Source organism: Condylura cristata, unplaced genomic scaffold (assembly GCF_000260355.1).
Source record: "Condylura cristata isolate star-nosed mole 26May11 unplaced genomic scaffold, ConCri1.0 scaffold00011, whole genome shotgun sequence".
Classification (NCBI taxonomy): domain Eukaryota; kingdom Metazoa; phylum Chordata; class Mammalia; order Eulipotyphla; family Talpidae; genus Condylura; species Condylura cristata.
In genome coordinates, this window is record NW_004567112.1 from 22535463 (window position 1) to 22552980 (window position 17518).

The 17518-nt window shown below is 44.4% G+C and overlaps 1 protein-coding gene across 2 annotated transcripts in view; it reads left to right on the forward strand.

Annotated features, from left to right (window-relative positions):
- The first annotated feature begins 463 nt into the window (after window positions 1-463).
- The window catches only part of MYOF (myoferlin), a 120391-nt gene continuing 103336 nt past the window's right edge, over window positions 464-17518 (forward strand). Inside the window, exons 1-2 of one of the 2 annotated variants that reach the window (XM_004680619.2) lie at window positions 464-653; window positions 16728-16783. In XM_004680619.2, the coding sequence (XP_004680676.1) occupies window positions 566-653; window positions 16728-16783 (144 nt within the window). In that variant the 5' untranslated portion in view covers window positions 464-565. The remainder of the gene's footprint in view (window positions 654-16727; window positions 16784-17518) is intronic. The other variant, XM_004680620.2, reaches the window with a different exon arrangement.

Below are 17518 nucleotides of genomic sequence, written 5' to 3' on the forward strand. Positions count from 1 at the left end.
TTATTTTAGTTTTCGTCGAAAAGTGGCTGGTAAGTGGGTGTGTTAACGGCCCGAGAGAAGAAACTGCAAAAGTTAAAAATAGTAATAGCAGTCAATGACTCACAACAATTTAAAATTCTATCAAGAGAAGAAAATAATGGAGAAGGAACTGAAAACCGATGAATTCAGTTTCACAAGTTGCTGCTCAAGGACAAGGGTGTTAACAGTCTCCTGCCCCGTTTACAATATTAGCTCCATTTTTTTTTTTTTTTTTGCAGTTTCATTTGTTGCACATAATTCTTTTTAGTGGAGACATTGTCCTTTTCACTTCCACGTTTCCGAATTCTTAAGCGGTGCTTGTGACACGCTGTGTAGACTCGGGAGTTGGGCTATCATTTTACACGTAGCCTTCGGTACATAATCCGTCAGGGATCCACCCACTTGCCTTCCCCTCCCTCTCCCCTGGAGAAATCCTCCCCGCTGACTCTCCCAGGGCGGCGCCAACTAGGTCCAGGGCCCAAGTCTCCTTAACAAATGGTCATTTGCTGACTGACACTCGCTTTCTGCCCTTACGCAGCTATCAGCCATGCTTCGAGTGATCGTGGAATCTGCCAGCAATATCCCCAAAACGAAATTTGGGAAACCGGACCCTATCGTTTCTGTTATTTTTAAGGGTAAGAAAAAGTTTTCCTTTTTCTCAAATGCTGTTTGGGAATGTCAGCTTCTTGGGTAACTGTCTTTGTGATGCAAGCCTGTGTTAATTCCACTGACACAGCCTCTTGCACTTCAGGTGGGCTTGTTACCTGGGTGGGCCCAAGTGAGCTCTGTTTTTTTGTGAGAGGCATTTCATTTTGCCCAGGGCTTTGACAAAGACTCACTGGATGACTTGTTATTTTAATTCTAATAACAAGATTTCTATAAGCCTTGAGAAAAATGTTAATCTCCAAATCTCAGATATCAGAAACATTTTTTGGTTTTTGGTTCAGCAGTATTACATACATTTTTATTTTCTCTGCTTGTGTAAAATGACTTAGGGTGGAAAAAGTCAATTAAATGGACAGAGATACCGTTACTCCAAGCACCAGCCTGTGGGGCCTTTGCCGTCCCTGGCTTTTGGGGCAGAGTGGTGGAATTACTCTCTTGGACTCATTTCTCATGTTGCCCTGTGCTTCTTTGCAATGGCTCTACATCTCTGCAAAGCTAAATGCTGCCTGCATGTTCCATGGCTTATAGTTGCTCAGACGGGAAAGCGCACCCAGCAGCAGTTCAGGGAATTTCCTGAACTCAGGGACCCTGCTAAATAATGTTGGGCAAGTGACCTCATTTCTCTGACTTCAGTTTTCTTTTCTGTCAAATGGGGAGAGGAAGGTTTAAGCCACATCTGAAAGGCCCATTGTAATTCCAAAAGGTGATTTTCCCAGGACATTTAGCTGCAGTGGCAGTGGAGGGACAGGAGTGACCACGATGCCCTCTCCTGGGCCTTGTGATTCCAGTTTGGGCTGGACTGGTGTAGCTAACACTCATCTTGTGACTTTTATCACTTTCTGTTTGTCCAAGGTCACTGGTAAGATTGCCAGCTGTCCTCTTGGTAGGAGGGCTGTAGTGAGGGGAGGCAGAGAAGGCTGGGGGCCAGTGCCCCAAGTTCCAGACCACGCCCAGCACTCTTCTCTCTTCCTCCAGGAACTGACTACTTCTCCATTCTACTTGCTGGGTTGGCTCTGCTTTTTCTTTACTTTGATCTGTTTCATGTCCCTATTGCTTTTCTTAAATCATTAAGTTCAGGATGAGCAAGAAAACAAAGTAACTGATACCCAAGGCTGCCAAGTGGTTGTTCCATTAAAAAAGTAAAGGTTTGAAGGCAAGTGTGGGATTGTGGGATTCTCAAAGGCCGATGTATTTTAGGAGCTGCTAGTGAATATTGTGGGTTATATCAGCATTCACTGGACCTAGGTTTTTTTTTTGTTTTTTTTTTTTTTTAATTTTTTTCCCCCTCTGAAGCAAAGACATAATTTGAGAAGTTTGTATCCTTTCCCATGGAACTGAAAAATATGTTGGGTTCAACTGGTGACATCATTATCAGGTCATAGAGATTATAAAGGAATTAGAGTTTTTAGCTCTAAATTAAAATATGACTTACCCAGACAAGGAGTGTTTAAGCATGGCCAAAAATTTTAAGTAACTAAAATGATGCCGAAGGCTAGGAACACAAACATTCCATTGAAAGTGAAAACTCATTTAAACTGGGTAAATATAGTCTGTCGTATATTTACTACTATAAGATGAGCAGTTATATTTATTAGATTATTTTCTTTAGTGTTTCTTCCATCCCTTTAGTGTTTCTTCCATGGTAAAGTCATTCATTTATTCATTCTGACAGAAAAAAGAACTGTGAACATCTGGACAATAATTGATATTAACGAGTGTCTGGTGACCCAGATAATAGGAACTGGGTTTCAAATTTCTCAGCTGTGAAATGATGCTACCTGGCCTCCTTGGGGTTCCTTCACCTTTAAAATCTATAATTTTATAGTGCTATGTATTGGCTACCTACCCTCAGCAAGATATGGAAGACATCACCTTAGGTTATAGAACAGATATGATAATGTATATTGCACTTTTCTTGGTTTCAATCTATCCCAGTGGCTTAAAACAGTGCTGATGGCAAACCCCTTCAAGACATGCCTCCCAATTTTGACACTGCATGAAATTAAGTCACATTGAGTTCTGACAGTTCAGAGGGTACTTACATGCTGATGTGTCCATCAGAGTAACAGGGAACGAAGCTGGGTGTGATCCATAGTGTGAACTGGGGTGAGGGGGAGTGAGTGAGATGTAAAAAGCCCTAAGGGAAGAGCAGGGAGGCACGAAAGACCTAGACTTACTGAAATGTGTAAAAAGTTGCCTCTGGATAAGTACAGTAGCAAGGTCAGGGCAGTGGGTAGCACTTCACCAAGTCTCAGATGGCTTGAGGGAGGCCGGTGATGGGCATGCTAATGGCGATGCCGCTGGATAGACTTAGCTGTGCTTTAGGGGGTGTGCTGCACCCACAGCAAGCTGGTCTAGCTGGTCCCAGCCTTCTGTGTTCAAGCCCTCTCTGAGGTTAACTGGGGACTCAGGACCTGGCTCCATCTGTGTGGACGTGGGCTTCACTGAAGCCCCTGCTGCCGTTGGTGTCCAGCAGTGCATGAATGGCTAAGGAAAACCACAGAGCTGATTTGAGTTTTGGGGCGCATTAGGTCCCATGCACCAGCCTAAGTCTTTAGGTCACATCGCCCCCTGACAGAGGTGGCACACAGCCGTGCTGCAGAGCTCAATACAGTGGAGGTTAGATTAGACAGACCTCTGAGGCCTCTCTCAACACTGAGGCTATGATTCTGCAAACTTAACCGTTTTTTTATTATTAGACTTTAAATGTTATCACATATTTAATTATTAAAATAAAGAAAGCTATTAATCCAGAGAGATTATACAAACAAAAAGTAAAAATCCTGACCACACTTCTATTCTTTCTCAGTAATTAATCTCCCCAACATCTTGATTTGAATTCTTCCTTTTGCTATAAACATGTAAGTTCCCAGGACTCACTGTCAGCAGCAGTGCTAGAATGGACTGCTTTGCAGTGCACCTAAAAAAAGGGTGCATTCCCTTTTTTTTTTTTAAGATTTATTTATTTATGCAAACAGAACTGGGGTACAGCCAGAGGTGCAGGGGCGGTGAGAGAATTCACCAGAGACAGAGTGGAGAGCAGAACAGGCAGATCAACAAAGTGTACTGCTGAGGGGAGCAGCTGCTAAGACAGGAGAGGTATGCCTCTCCATGTGGGTCATCTCCCAGGCGGGGAATCGAACTAGCAGAAGAGGCCACAGCCTGGTCTACAGGCTTCACAGTGCAGCGCTCCAAACTTCTGTGCCCAGGGAGGGCCCTGAATGGTTGCATTTCAGGATTTTTCCTTTATGTTTTGCTCTTTTTCTTGCTTTTCTTTTAAAGGTGGATTTGCTAGATATTGCCACTGAACTCCATGTTCTCTTTGGCTTATCTTGCTTCTGCACCAAAATTTTTAAAAAGACCAAATGGAGATTCTCTTGTACACACTTACATTGTGCTCTGATAGTCTGACAATGCTGTGTTCAGGTGAATCATTAACTCCAGGGAGCGTGGCTGTTGACACTATAGTGGCTTTCTCACCCCAGCCTTATGACTTCAAGAATTTTCTCTCATTTCTGCTCCTCTGTAGACCTTTGCCCTGTGGAATGGCTTCTGATGTTGTCCAGAAGGTCACCAAACAATTTTCATGCTATTACTTATTTTTCCAAATACTTGTTATTTCATTTGAACATGCTTGGGAGTGAAATCCTAGATATATCTAGGATACACTCCTCCTCACATGGTAACAGCATGGAGTTTTGAGCTAATCACTTGACATCTCTTCTCTGAGAATCTATTTTTTTTTTAGTTCTTTTTTTAATATTTATGTATTTATGCGTACAGAACTGGGGTACAGACCAGAGGTACATGTGCAGTGAGAGGACAGAGTTGGGAGCAGAACAAGCAGATCAACAAAGTACACCACTGAGGGGAGCAGGTCAGGAGAGGTCTGCTGTGCCATGTGGGTCATCTCTGGGGCGGGCAGGGATTCGAATCATGCTGAAGTGGCTTTAGCTTCTTAGTGCTGTGATTTAACCCGCTGTGCCACCAGGGAGAGTCCTAGAGAACCATTTTTTTTAAACTGGGGTTATAATGGTTTACCTGAAAGGGAGTAGTTGTGTTGAGATCTCCAGAGGCTGTAATTTATACAATTTTTTAATGTGAAATTTTACAGTTGAATTTAAAAAATAACATAAATGCTATGAGATCCCATTCAAGGATGGTGAAGTAAGATGGTAGACGACCCAGTGGGTCTTGTTCATTGTCACCCGGGAAGGTCGTCTATCCAGGACTAGTCAAAAGGATTCTACCAGCTCACACCAACAGTCATGCCATGTGGGTATTTCCATAGAATCTCTGAACTGTATTTGCAACGCATTCAGGAAGGGGAAAGTGTTTAATCTGTTGAGTCATCCCCCTCATTTCCTGGAGAACTGGGCTGCAGGGCTCACCACCTAAAGAAAGTGGCCACACCCTACTGAAACATGGGAACCCTGAAAGGATGCTTTCCAAACTCACATTTTGTGGACTCAGTCATTTATAAAACCCTGTTGCCTCTTGGAAAGGAATTTACATGACTGTTTTCCTTCTCTATAACGTATACCCTCAAGATATGTAGTGGGGTGTAAATATTTGCCTGGTTTGAGTTTACAGTAACTTTCTTTATTTCCCTGGGATTTTCTCCTGAAAATATGGATTTTTATATCCACTGCAACACCTAATACAATAATTGATGTCAAATATGCACTTTAAATGCTGGCCAGAGAAGCAAGAGCTAGTTGGACATTGGAGACATCTCAGTGCAATAAAATCATTGCTTCCTGGTCTTGAAGAGGACTATTGGAAGTAAGCCAATCTCCCTTCTATCAGGAAGAATTACATTTAATATTCTCTCAGGTGCTTTGTGGATAAAGCTTGGCAAAAAGTCAGTTCACACATTCCCAAACACTGAACGTAACTAATTCCTAGCACCTGCTACCCAGGGGCAAATCGGTGTTATGGTGTTTTTTGCTTTCTTGATTCTGGTCAGGAAAATGAGGCTGTTAGTTTTTATGTTGACAATTTATACATGAAATGTTCTGTGGCCTATAAAGAATGCATAATGCATAGATAGAGCAACGGTTACCCTACCCCTGTGGAACTCCTAGTGAACAGCTGTTCCTTTTAGTGGGGGTGTGGTTTGAGTTGGATCTACACTGAGTTTTCACTCAGAAATAGTTGCAGAGACATCTGGCATCTTAAGCCTTATCAGTTTATTTGACATAAGAATTTAGGGTACAGGATTCTGGCTTTGGAGCCAGAGAGACCTGAGCCCCATCCCACCTCTGACTTCCCATGTGCTCATGGGAATTAAATGAATTAAAATCTTTAGCTTCACTGTTCCTGATGATTCCTCTACATGGCTTGCAGGACTGTTTTAGGATGAAATACATATCCATGTGAAACCACACATAGTAACCTCTAAATGTCCTTCCTTGTTTGATAGCATTTATTTTTATGGAATCTAACAAAGTAGCAGACAGTATATCAAGAATCAAGGTCTAGTGAAATATACGTAACATGATTTGGTCTTTTACTTAGAAAATCAATTAGTTAGAATACAAGAATGAGAAAGAAATCGGAATAGACCTGCAAAATTACAAAGAACAGATGGTAGAGGGAAAGGCTCCATGGAGAAAGTGTCACTGGTTTGCTCATCCTTTAAGGATGAGGGCCAATTTTACAGAGATGATGAAAATAAAGACATTCCATATTTAGGAACAACACAAAAGATTCGGGGGCTCTGGTCTGTGTGATGAAGCTGACAGAGGAGAAATCTGGAGTGACAGGGATTGCAGAGGAGCAGCGGGGAGCCAGTGGGCTGTTGGGAAGCCAGATTCAGACTGGTCCGGGAGCCTAAGGAGGCGGCCTACTGGTTAAGACTACACTTTCCAGGGCAGGGGGAGTGCGTTTCAGGGCTCGGATGAGAAGGAAGAACTAATATGCATGAAGCTAAGGAAGCAACTGATTGAACTAAATTAATAAAGTAAATTGCAGTGGGCAAACTCCTTGGGCCATCTTTCTGTAAGTCCCCTGTGAGTGGGGTGTCAGCTTGCCTGCCTCCAACCAGCATGCCACCCTGTCCTGTCCAGACCTAGGTGTCAGGTGTCAACCCTAGGTCCAGTTAGCTGTGCCAAGGATGCAGAAGCCCAGGACAAACCAGGCGGGTAGCCGATTTTTAGGCAGAGAACGTGAACCTCCCAGCCAGCTCTCCCCTGTTTGGGGATTAGACCTGCACCTTCCCAGCTTCCAGGTGTTCTCTGATCCAGTCAAGTCCCCATTCCTTAGACAGCACTCTCCTTTCAGTAAAAAGCACAGCGTGCAGAAAGCAGGGTGTTTGGGGCAGGGCAGACTCGTGGCTTTATTGCTGGGAGCTAATTATTTGGGTGCCACTCTATTGCCAAGTCTTTGCTTCCTCCTCTATAAAATAGGTGCACGGTTTATACATCTGGGACTGTTGTGAGGATCAACCATCTGCAGGTATATTCCCTGATGTCATGCTGGATGGAGAGAGGTCGCACAACTGAACCTCCCATTAGACCACACGTGTTCTCTCCCTACTCTGACAGGCTGAGTTCTTAGTGTGCTGGGGTCATTTTCCTCTAGTTTGAAAGAGGAAAACTATGTACCAAGAACAAAAGATCTTAAAGAAAAAGAAACCCAGCCCTCCTGGGTAAGTTTCCACATGGAAATGAAAGCCCTTATGATGTCCTGTGAGTCAGCAGCTTGGTGTGAGTCAGGGTTGGGGCTGTTTTTCTAGTGGAGATAAACACTAACTTTTAAAAGTTTTAAGAATCTGTATTTGCTTGGCAAGGTGGGTCTCCACCTTACCTTTCTCCAGTACTCTGGTTTATTACCTTCACAGCTTTTTTTTTTTTTTTATCATTTTCATAAATTTAAAGTAGCTCTTATCCTTGTCTTGCTTTCATTATTTCTTAAAAAAAAAAAAAAAAAACCCCAAACCAGAAAACACTATTTTTCCCTTTTGCTAAACTCTCCTCACAGAATTCACTACCTGGACACTTTCTGTTTCTCTCACTCCCCCCTTTTGCTGCTTTCTTCCTACCACTCCTCTCTAACATGAATTCATTCAAAAGACCCCGAGGCAGAGTGCACGCCACAGGATCGGAGCTTGACTTGCATATCAGGCAGGAACCCAACCGGAGTTGGCCCCTGCCAGCCTGATGCTTGTAGCTGAGCCACAGACCCAGCAATTGTTCAGTGAATTCAGTTTAAAATCCTAGCACGGAGACATAATCTTTTTTGCATGTGGTATTGATGATGACAGCTTACTAACTCTTAGGGACTGTGCTGAGCACTTCACATATATTTATTTTAGTTCTTGCCCAGAAGTGAAGTCCCTCATTTTACAGCTGAAATGACCAAGGCTTGGGGAGAGTGAGTTTTCTGGTTCAAGGTCCCACAGCAGGTTCTAGATGGAGCTGGAACACGTAATCGCTACTGGGACTGAACCATCCCTATAAATGGGTCTGGGTTGCCTGCATCTCCCTTGACCCTCCCTGGGCTAAGGCATGTGGGGGCAGGCTCCCAGCCCTAGAGCTGACTCCAGGCTCTGTATCCGCCTACCTTTGGTGTTTCCTGGGGCAAATTCAAACCTAAAGACTCTGGGCAGTCCAGTGCCAGAGCCTGGAGCCCTGGTGCCTTTGGGCTAGACCTCTTTGGCCTCAGAAGCCAAAGGCTCTCTGGTTTGCCACCCCGCCCCCCAACATACCGGACACATGGTATTGCCTTGAGGAAGGGAAGGGACCTCTTCCATGGTGCTTACAGTGTAGGAAACCCTTTCCTGGACTCGGTAATGTTCATGTAGGGGGTATCTAGGCATCTATTGTTTACACCTATTTTGCAGATTGAGATTGAGATTTGAGACTTTAAGAGTGAGTCTCAGAGAAGTCAAGAGAGGACAAAGCTGTGCAGCGAGAAGAGATAAGGACCAGAACCCCAGTCCTGAGACTCAGTCCCACGCACTTTCCCCTGCCCCGTGCTTGTCTGACTTTCTTTGTGCTTGGCCTTTCCCTTGCTTAACTACCTCAGCTCTCTCCCACTCACAGACAACAGTCCACAAACTTTGATTCCTTTCATAGTGACCAGCCTAGTAGTTAAAGTCAAAGCTATTAGTAGCCTTAGAAGTGGGGCTGAAAACAGTGGGTTGAAACTGCTAGCAATGTCCAGTTCAGCAACCTGGGAAGGATAAGGTGGGTGATTCAGATTTTGACTCATTGCTTTGTGCTTGTTTTCAAAATTCTTTTCTATGATTGTCTCCTTTTCTCTTGACACACTCTCTTGGAGAAGAGAGCACAGACAGGGGGATGGGATCCCTACTGTCTGAAGGAGGCACTTTATGATTCTAATTCTAATCCAACATTCAGAATTGCTCTTTGTATCCCTCACACTTCAGTGCTTGAGCCTCAAGGTGACCTTGTGAGGGGGCTTTTCCATCTACTTCTTACAGGATATGCAAGCCTTAAGCACCTCCTTGAAGACTCTAGGATTTCCTCAATCTAAGTTCAAAGAGAATTTGTTATGTACCAGCCTTATTCATCTCCTGCAAATTATATCTCAGAAACTTACCAGCACGGAGCAGAAGAATATGTGAAGAACTCAGGAGCCACAACACCTGCATTTAAATTTTGGTGTTGTTTCTAACTAGCAGGTGACCCTGGACAAGCCACTTAATTGAGTTTCTGAATAAGGATGATCGTAGTGATTGTTAACACACAAAGCCCTTAGCAGACTCCCTGGCATATTATGAGCCCTGTACCTAGCTCTTATTCCTGGATATTAGGTACCGATACCTGTTTGTTTGTTTATTGATACCAGCATTTATTGATGAAGAACTCTAGACACAGAGTGCTGGAGCCAGGGGTCCAAGGTCACATAGCTGCTAAGTAGTGAATGTGGCAGGTTCCTGATACCCTGTCTGTGAGACAGATCAGGTTGAGAAAGGAGGCAGACTGGGGGTGACATTTGAAGACTTCCACTCAGTACCTCTGTGACTGGGCAAGTCAGTTAGCATCATTATGCCTCAGTTTCCTCATCTGTAGAAGGGGATCTTAATGCCTCCCCTATAGGCTTAAACATGAATGTGGCTAAGTGGCTCAAGCCATTCCCCATTGAGACACCACCCATGTACCTGGCCTGCCTGGACTCTTCCACCTGCTGCCTGCCAGGTGCTGGACTACCCAGAGTTAGCTCTTTGGAAGTGAGTTTTGTCTAGATCATTCAGCTTGCCTGGGCTTCCCTGTAGTTTCCTTGGCAGGTTTGGTTTTCCCTCAGGAGCTTGTACACCCAAAAGGGCATCTCTTGGATTATGGGGTCTGGTGTGCAGAGAACAGAGCAGTAACCCAGTCTGCCCTCTGTCTGGATGTTCCTGTTTATCAGGTGATTAGTGACAGTCTCCGAAAAGTACAGAGCAGTCTTGGTTTGTATCATGATTGCCATCTGCGGCAGTAACTTTCCCCTAGAACCTGTTTGGCAACATCTCCTGGTGCAATTCGGCAGCCAGGGTTGGGCAGCAAAAAGCCAGAAATACTCCTTGCAGCAGGTGGAGCTGGCTGAGACACATGGCTCAGTGTTCTTCCAGATCCTCTAAATCCTGAGGGCATAGGGTCTCCTGCTGGCCCTTCCTCAAGCCTTCTTTTCCCTCTGGTTCTTGTGCAACTTCACCAGATGTTAGTGGCTGCAAGGTTGACTATTAGGGAGGAGAAGACACTGCCCACATGCCCAGGTGCACTTCAGAGGCCTGGCACAAAACCCCAGGGGAGAATCACTCCACTCTTCCTCTAGTCAGTAGGGCACTGCCTTCCAGGGAATGCTCTACAACCCCGGAATCCCCTTAGGGTACACAAGGGTGCTGACATGTGCTGTAATAAGAAATAATGTAATAACTCCTGCTGGTTTGGGTTTACCAGTGTTTAGGCCTGTGCTGAGCACTCTATTCATTCTCTCTTAACAATTAAAGCTACTGTAGGTGATAATGCTTATAAGAGCTTATAATCTAATTCACTCAAATCATGGAGAAGTCATTCTTGGGGTTGGGTGGGACGAAACACAATGTTAATAAACTATAGTCCCAGCCTTCAGGGAGTTATGATCTGGCCTTAATGCTCCAATTTTAGAAACAATTCTGTTTCTGTCTGCCAGAGTTTGAATCCCATTACCACTTGTTGGCTATACAACCTCTGATAAATTGCTTACCTACTCTGTGTCTTGGTTTCCTCCTCTATAGATGGGGGTGATAATAGAATTTCTCTCTTGAGGTTGTTGTAAGGATTAAATCATGGAGTGCCCTGGGAAGAGTGACTGGTTCACTAACTCATAACACTTAACCGTTAGCCATGCATGAGTGTGCTTTAGAGGGTCTGTGAAATTTTAGGTCACCTAGTAGGTAACTTGGCACATGTATGTAAAAATTTCTCAAAGCAAAGGAGCCATAACCAAAGAAGATAAAGATGTATTTCTAAATGGGAGGTCAGCTTTGCATGACTCTGCCTGGATATCTTGTTGATCTCCTTTCCCTGCTGAAGATCTCCATTACTTATGGAAGTTCTCCTGGGGCCACTTCAGTAAGACACAGCAGTTGAACCAGTCAAGACTGGGGTACTTCATTAACAGCATATAACATTAGACCTGGAGGAAAACTTGGAGGTCATCTGGTCTAAATGTCCCAGGTTAGACTGAGGGACTCTGAGCTCTGTGGATGAGCCTTGAATTCCCCCATAATGAGAGTGCAGAAATGAAAAGTTTGCTGATTTAAAAGTCCAGTAAGAAGAGCTGGGCAAACTCCTTGCCTTCTCCTTGCAGGATTATTAGTATCAGTGAGATGATGTGTATTTCAACATATTTAAAGTATGGTGTCTTATTCCTATGGGTGCCTGGCATTTCTGGTTGCCTTCTAAGGGTTCTACCGAAAAACAGAATTGATAGGATATGTGTATGTACCCACACATGTTTGATTATGCCAGAGCATGTCTATTACATGCCATAAGCATGTCTATTACACATGATCAGTGCATGACAGACATATGTTCACTGTGTGGCAGATGCATGTTTGGCATGTGTTCTACACATGTCAGGTACATGTTCATTGCATGTTCATCACACATCAGGTGCGCAGTGCATGTCAGACGCAGCTTGTGTGTGTCAGATGCATGTTCGATATGTGTCAGATACATGTCTGGCATGTGTTAGACATGTTTGGTGTGTGCTGGTGCATGTTCAACATGTGCTCGTTGCATGTCACATGCAAGTTTGTGGCTTGTCAGACGCATGGCTTCTGTTGCTGCATTTCTTCTGCGTTATGTTCAAGGAGGTTCTTTGCTTTTCCCTCACTGAGCCTTTAAGTGACTAGATTGGGCTCACTTGGATAATCTCTCTACATGATTTCTAGTAGCAAAATTCCTTATATAACATAAGGTAACAGCGAAAGGTTCCATGGAATAGGGAGTGATTATTTGGGGGAATCACAACTTTTTTCACATTTTAATGTCTCTCCATTCGATTATATTTAATATACTAACATATAATTCATGAAAAAAATAGAATACGTTATAATTGACTTTTACTAAACAATGGGTTTATGTCTTTACTTGTCTTGAAATAATCTTCTTGGGGGTCTTTGTTCTGAGCACACTGGTATCATTTTGGTTACAAGTGAGGAGTGCAACATAAATTTCAGTCCATGCTACTTAAAACTCAGAAATTCAAAATGACTTACTAGCTTAAAAATATATCAGATTGAAGAATGAGGGTAAAAAGTCTAATTCACATTTCTTTTTGCTTTCTTGAGAGGGAGGAAAGGGACATAGATTTATTCTGTGGGTTATTTGTGACTTTCATCTGAATTTCACTGATAAGAACAAGACTAGGCAGTGTTGCTCTAGTGTAACCCGATAAGGTTTTTAACAACTGTATTGTATTCCACGATAAGGAAGAAGGAATGAATGAAATGTTAGGTGAGGGCCTTCGCTCATACCGGCAGGAAGCAAGCAACCTCTGGAGGGGAGGGCCACTAGCAACAATGTTATGGGAAGGTGCCAAGAGCTCCAGGAAGTTCTGCTTGAATGGTCAGTCTCACCTGGTGTGGTCAGCTGGCATATGCTGGAACCTGACTGCTACCCTCTGTTCTCAACACAAAACTGGATTGTGTGTTCAGGAACACGTATTGGAAGAATTGTAGGGCAACTTGTTTTTTCTTGCTGGATTATGAACTTGAAGTTCTAACATCTCTCTTTCTTAAGTAGCTTATATCAGCCCACTGATGCCCAACCTGGCATTTGTGGGGCATACCAGGCCCATAACTTCCCCACACAGCCTGATTGCTTCTGCTCCCTTCTGCAGCCCATGGCTCGGCTGATCAGGCTGTGCAGTCCCCCAGACAGGACCTGTTCTCTCCTCCTCTATGGCAGACCCACTCACCCTATCCTCCATCTGGCTGATCTCTTCTTCCCAGCTCCACATTTTCAGTCCGTCCTTGCCTTTTATCCTTTCAGCTCAGCCTCTGCACCCTCTATGGGATATTTCCTGGCGTGACAGCCTGACGCCACCTGCGCTTCCTCTGTACTTGTGTCTTCATCTGTATTCCCTGTGGGCAGGTACAGCCTTGCATCTGCCACCCATGGCTGTGTCTGGCTCCCATATGGCTGAGAATCGGAGCGATGTCTTGGGTAGCCCTGTAGCCCCAATAGTGTCTAGCTAGGTGCCTGGCCAGGGAAATTTCAAAAATATTTGTTGGACGAAGAATGAGGAAGCTGATTAATGTTTGTGGAAGAACTCACTTAGTGGGCCAAATCATGGGCTGAGCTGTGAGTTCCTTTGACCTGACCTCGCCAGTCATTTTTCTATTCTTCTTCCCTCCTACAGGAAGGAACTCCTAGATGAAAATGAAATAGGAGATCACATGATGGGGCTTTTTGTTAGTTAGTGGAAACACTCACAAAGATTTGCGTGGTTCCTTTATTTAATAACCCATAAGTTACATTTGTGAAATGTTTTAAGACCAAAAACTATCTTATACTCTTGTGTTTCTCCACTCACTAGCACATAGTAGGTAATTAGTAAACATTTCAGAGTGAACAAATGAACAAGTGATTTTTTTCATCTTCTCCTGCTGACTCTGGAGCAACTCCTTCCCTAGCAAGGGAGGGAGGTCAACAGTACCAGGCTTCTCTCAAATAGGAGATGAGAGTGTTTATGAGGCAGAGTGGCTGTAGGGCTTAGACACATGACAGCAGAAGTCACGGCCAGGCACTAGGCGTGGTTGGTTAGCAGGAGTTGCTGCAATCATGGGTAGAAGTCATTTTGCCCAGTTCTATCAGTTTAAAAATCCTTTGCAGGCTTCCTCTCAAAAACACTTTCTCAAATTACAAGCAGAGAGGAAGGTTGAGGGATTTCTGCCAGATGAGGCGAGGGATCAGTGGAGCAGTGTGGGAGTGGATATTGCGAGACAGCTTCTAGGAGACTTTAGAGTAGGATGTGGTGAGGGGTTCTGCAAGCTACAGTCAGAACTAACTAGGACAGGCCCTGGCATGAGCTGATTAGTCAGGCTGAAGCTTAAACAGGAAGCCAGTGGGGTGCAGGGATGCCCACTCAAGTGGAAAAGTTAATGCTTAGCAGAGTGAGGGTGGTGACTCAAGGCTTTGCTATGCTGAGGTCTTGAAAGAATGAGGTGGCTAGTCCCACAGCCAGCCATATGCCGGGAGGCTTAGCAATGTGACATTCAGTTGAACAAAACCCACCGCCTCCCACGTTCCACAGCAGCAGAGAGAAAGTGGGGGCCTGGCTTAAAGTATGGGAGCTGATGTGAGACTACCTTGGTTCAAAACCTGGTCCTACCACCTTTAACTGGTGACTTCTCAGTTTTCTTAGCTGTGAAGGGGAGATGAGAATATGTTTCCCAAGGTGAAAGACCAGATGATATAATGGGATATATATCTATTGTCTCTGTCCCAGTTCCTGTCACAGAACTCCTAAAGCCCTTGAAATTTCTTACATGATAAGAACTCAGGGGCATCTCTTGTCCTAGTATTTTGTCACTGAGCCCTTCCCTGATGCAGAACCAGAACCTTGTAAATTCCTAAGTGATTAGAACACCAAGAACAACTATTGTTCTAATGAGGCTACTCTGGGTAACTTATGCACAGGGCCTGGTCATCCAAAGACTTAACCATAATTAGAAGCTTGATTTTTCAACCTCCTCCCATTCCTTAGAGAAGGACTAGAAATGATGTTAATCATTGACCATCCCTACGTGGTGAAGCTTCCATAAAAATCTGACTAGTAGGGGATTCAGTGAGCTTCCAGGTGGGTGAACATTATGAACAAACAGGGAAAATGGTATACCCCAACTTTGTAGGAACACAAGCTCCTGCACTCAGGGCTGTCCAAGGCCTCACCCTCTGTATTTCTTCATCTGACTATTTGTGTCCTTTGCCATAGCCTCTGATAAGCAGATAAGCAGAAAGAAGTAACTGGTTTTTTGAGTTTGGTGAGTTGCTTTTGCAAATTAATTGAACCTGAGGAGGGGGTCATAGGAACCCAAATTTGTAGCTGGTCAGTTAGAAGCACAAGCAGCAGCCTGGACTTGTGATTGGCATCTGAAGTGGGGCGAGGGCAGTCTTGTGGAGCTGAGCCCTTAGTTTGTGGCATCTACACTATCTCCAGTAGCCGGTGTCAGATTTGAGGTAAATTGTAGGATACTCAGTTGGGGTTGCAGAAAATTGCTTGGTGGGGAATCTCCCCTTCCCCACACATCTGGTTTCAGAAGTGTTAGGAGCTCTCTATGTTATAGGAAGGGGGGGACACACATGAGGAAGCTATGTGTTTTTCCCTCAAAATAGATGAGGTCATGAATGTAAAGCATTTACATTGAATTGTAAACATTTCTTTTGGCAGCTATTTGGGGACTTAGGGACTCTGCTCTTTGCACTTGTTCCAAGGAAACTACAAGCACTGGCTAGTTCAGCACTCACCCAGCTAGTAGGTTGCCCATCCCCTGACAGAGAATGAAGACCTTGTCTCTTCAGGAAAGTTGTGCCAGGAATAAAAGCAACCCCTTCTCTCTGCTGGCCAGAGAAAGTTTTCATTTACTCACTGCATTGTACTGAGGCCTATGGGTGGGGGTGGCTCATGTTTAAGCAGTGTTGCGGCTGTAGGGTAAATGAAGACGCTCAGGCTTTTGCACTATTGGCCTCTGTGGCTATCACCTGCAGCTTGAATGCATGAGGTAGTTGGGAGCGGGGCTTAGGGTGCGCGTGCCTGATGGTGGACACCTGGGGTATGGTGTGGGTGTGCATAAGTGGCCGCACCTGAACTGAGAGACTGAGCATATAAGTGTAGCAGAGAGCACGCTGCAGAGACACCACGAGAGAACGCCGGAGGCCCCGAAGGTAGGAAAAGTTTGCTGCCTGCCCTGCGCCTGCTTGCTGCCCTACAGGTAGCGTAGAAAGATCTTTCAAAGCCTGAAAAAGCCACTGAGGGTTCCAGGACTCTCCTTTGGCCTCTGCCTGGACCCATAGCGAAACTGCCCGATTGCCGGCCGTCCGGCTGCGGGCACTACAGGCTCTCATCACATGCAGAGGCAGCGGGGGCTTCAGAGCTAAAATTCCAGGTTTCTATCAGGGCGCCAGGCTGGGTGAGCTCAGATGCATCCCTTACTTTCTTTGATTCTCAGTGTCCTTATTTATGAACTGGTGACAGCTGCTCGTTGAAGGTTTTTTTCACTATCTTTGCAACAAGTAGGAACCACAGAGGCTTGGGTTACCTTGTTCTGCAGGAGGTGGTGAGGGAGACAGAGGTTCAGGCATTTTCATGCCTCTTAGTTCCTCCTTGGCTAAGCCCTGTTGAGCTGGGATGGGCAACCAAATTGCCATTCGGTTTGGAACACTTTGGACCAGGAGGTCCCACTGTAGAGGGGTGAATGGGGAAATGATGCACACAGTTGGTCCTAGGGAGAAAATGCTCTTGAATGAACAAGAAAATGTTCTTTGAATGGTACATGTTCCATAGACATTTGTAATCAACTGACATATCTCATTTTACATTTACAGATGAGAAAAAGAAAACAAAGAAAGTTGATAATGAACTCAACCCTGTCTGGAATGAGGTGACTTCATTATTTTTTAACTTTATTTCAGTGCATAAGCTGCATCTGCTGTTTTCATTTTTGGTCAGAAGTTAGCTCTTCCCTTGGGGGAGACCCTGTGCATTTCAGCCCCACCCCGCCCATCTCCCTGTGCTCACCAAGAGAGCAGAGTTGTCCCAGAAGTCTCACACTGTGAAGTGTCTCGGAGGGTGTGTGGCTCACAGTGCCTGGGTGGGCAGCCAGGAGCTGTGGCTTCTAGCCTGGAGGTGGCTGTGCCACTTGGCCAGGCTGTGCTGCATATCCGGGCGCATCTGTAGAGCCAGGGAGGGATTAGATCATGTCAGAGCTCCACGGCTGAACATATACCTGCAGTTATTAGGAGTACTCAGGTGACCGTGTGTCTAAGCAATGACGTTTTGCTGTTTTGTATGATAATAAAAGCAACATATACTTAACACAGGAATTTTTAAAACCTCAGATCCACATAAATTACCTTTGGTTCCACTATCTAGAAACAACTGTTAACATCTGGGATGTATCAATAAATGCTTTTAGAGTTAATATATTTAATAAAATGAGCAACTTGGCCTCATATAGCCAAGAAAATTCAGACATTTTTCTTATGAATTGCAAATGGCAAATGTTCTATTATTTCTGTATTAGTGTTATACCCTGAGCATATGTCATGTCATTCCATTCAAAAGTATTTTTTTTATTAAAAAGTTTATTTTTACATCATTTTTCACATTTTTTTTT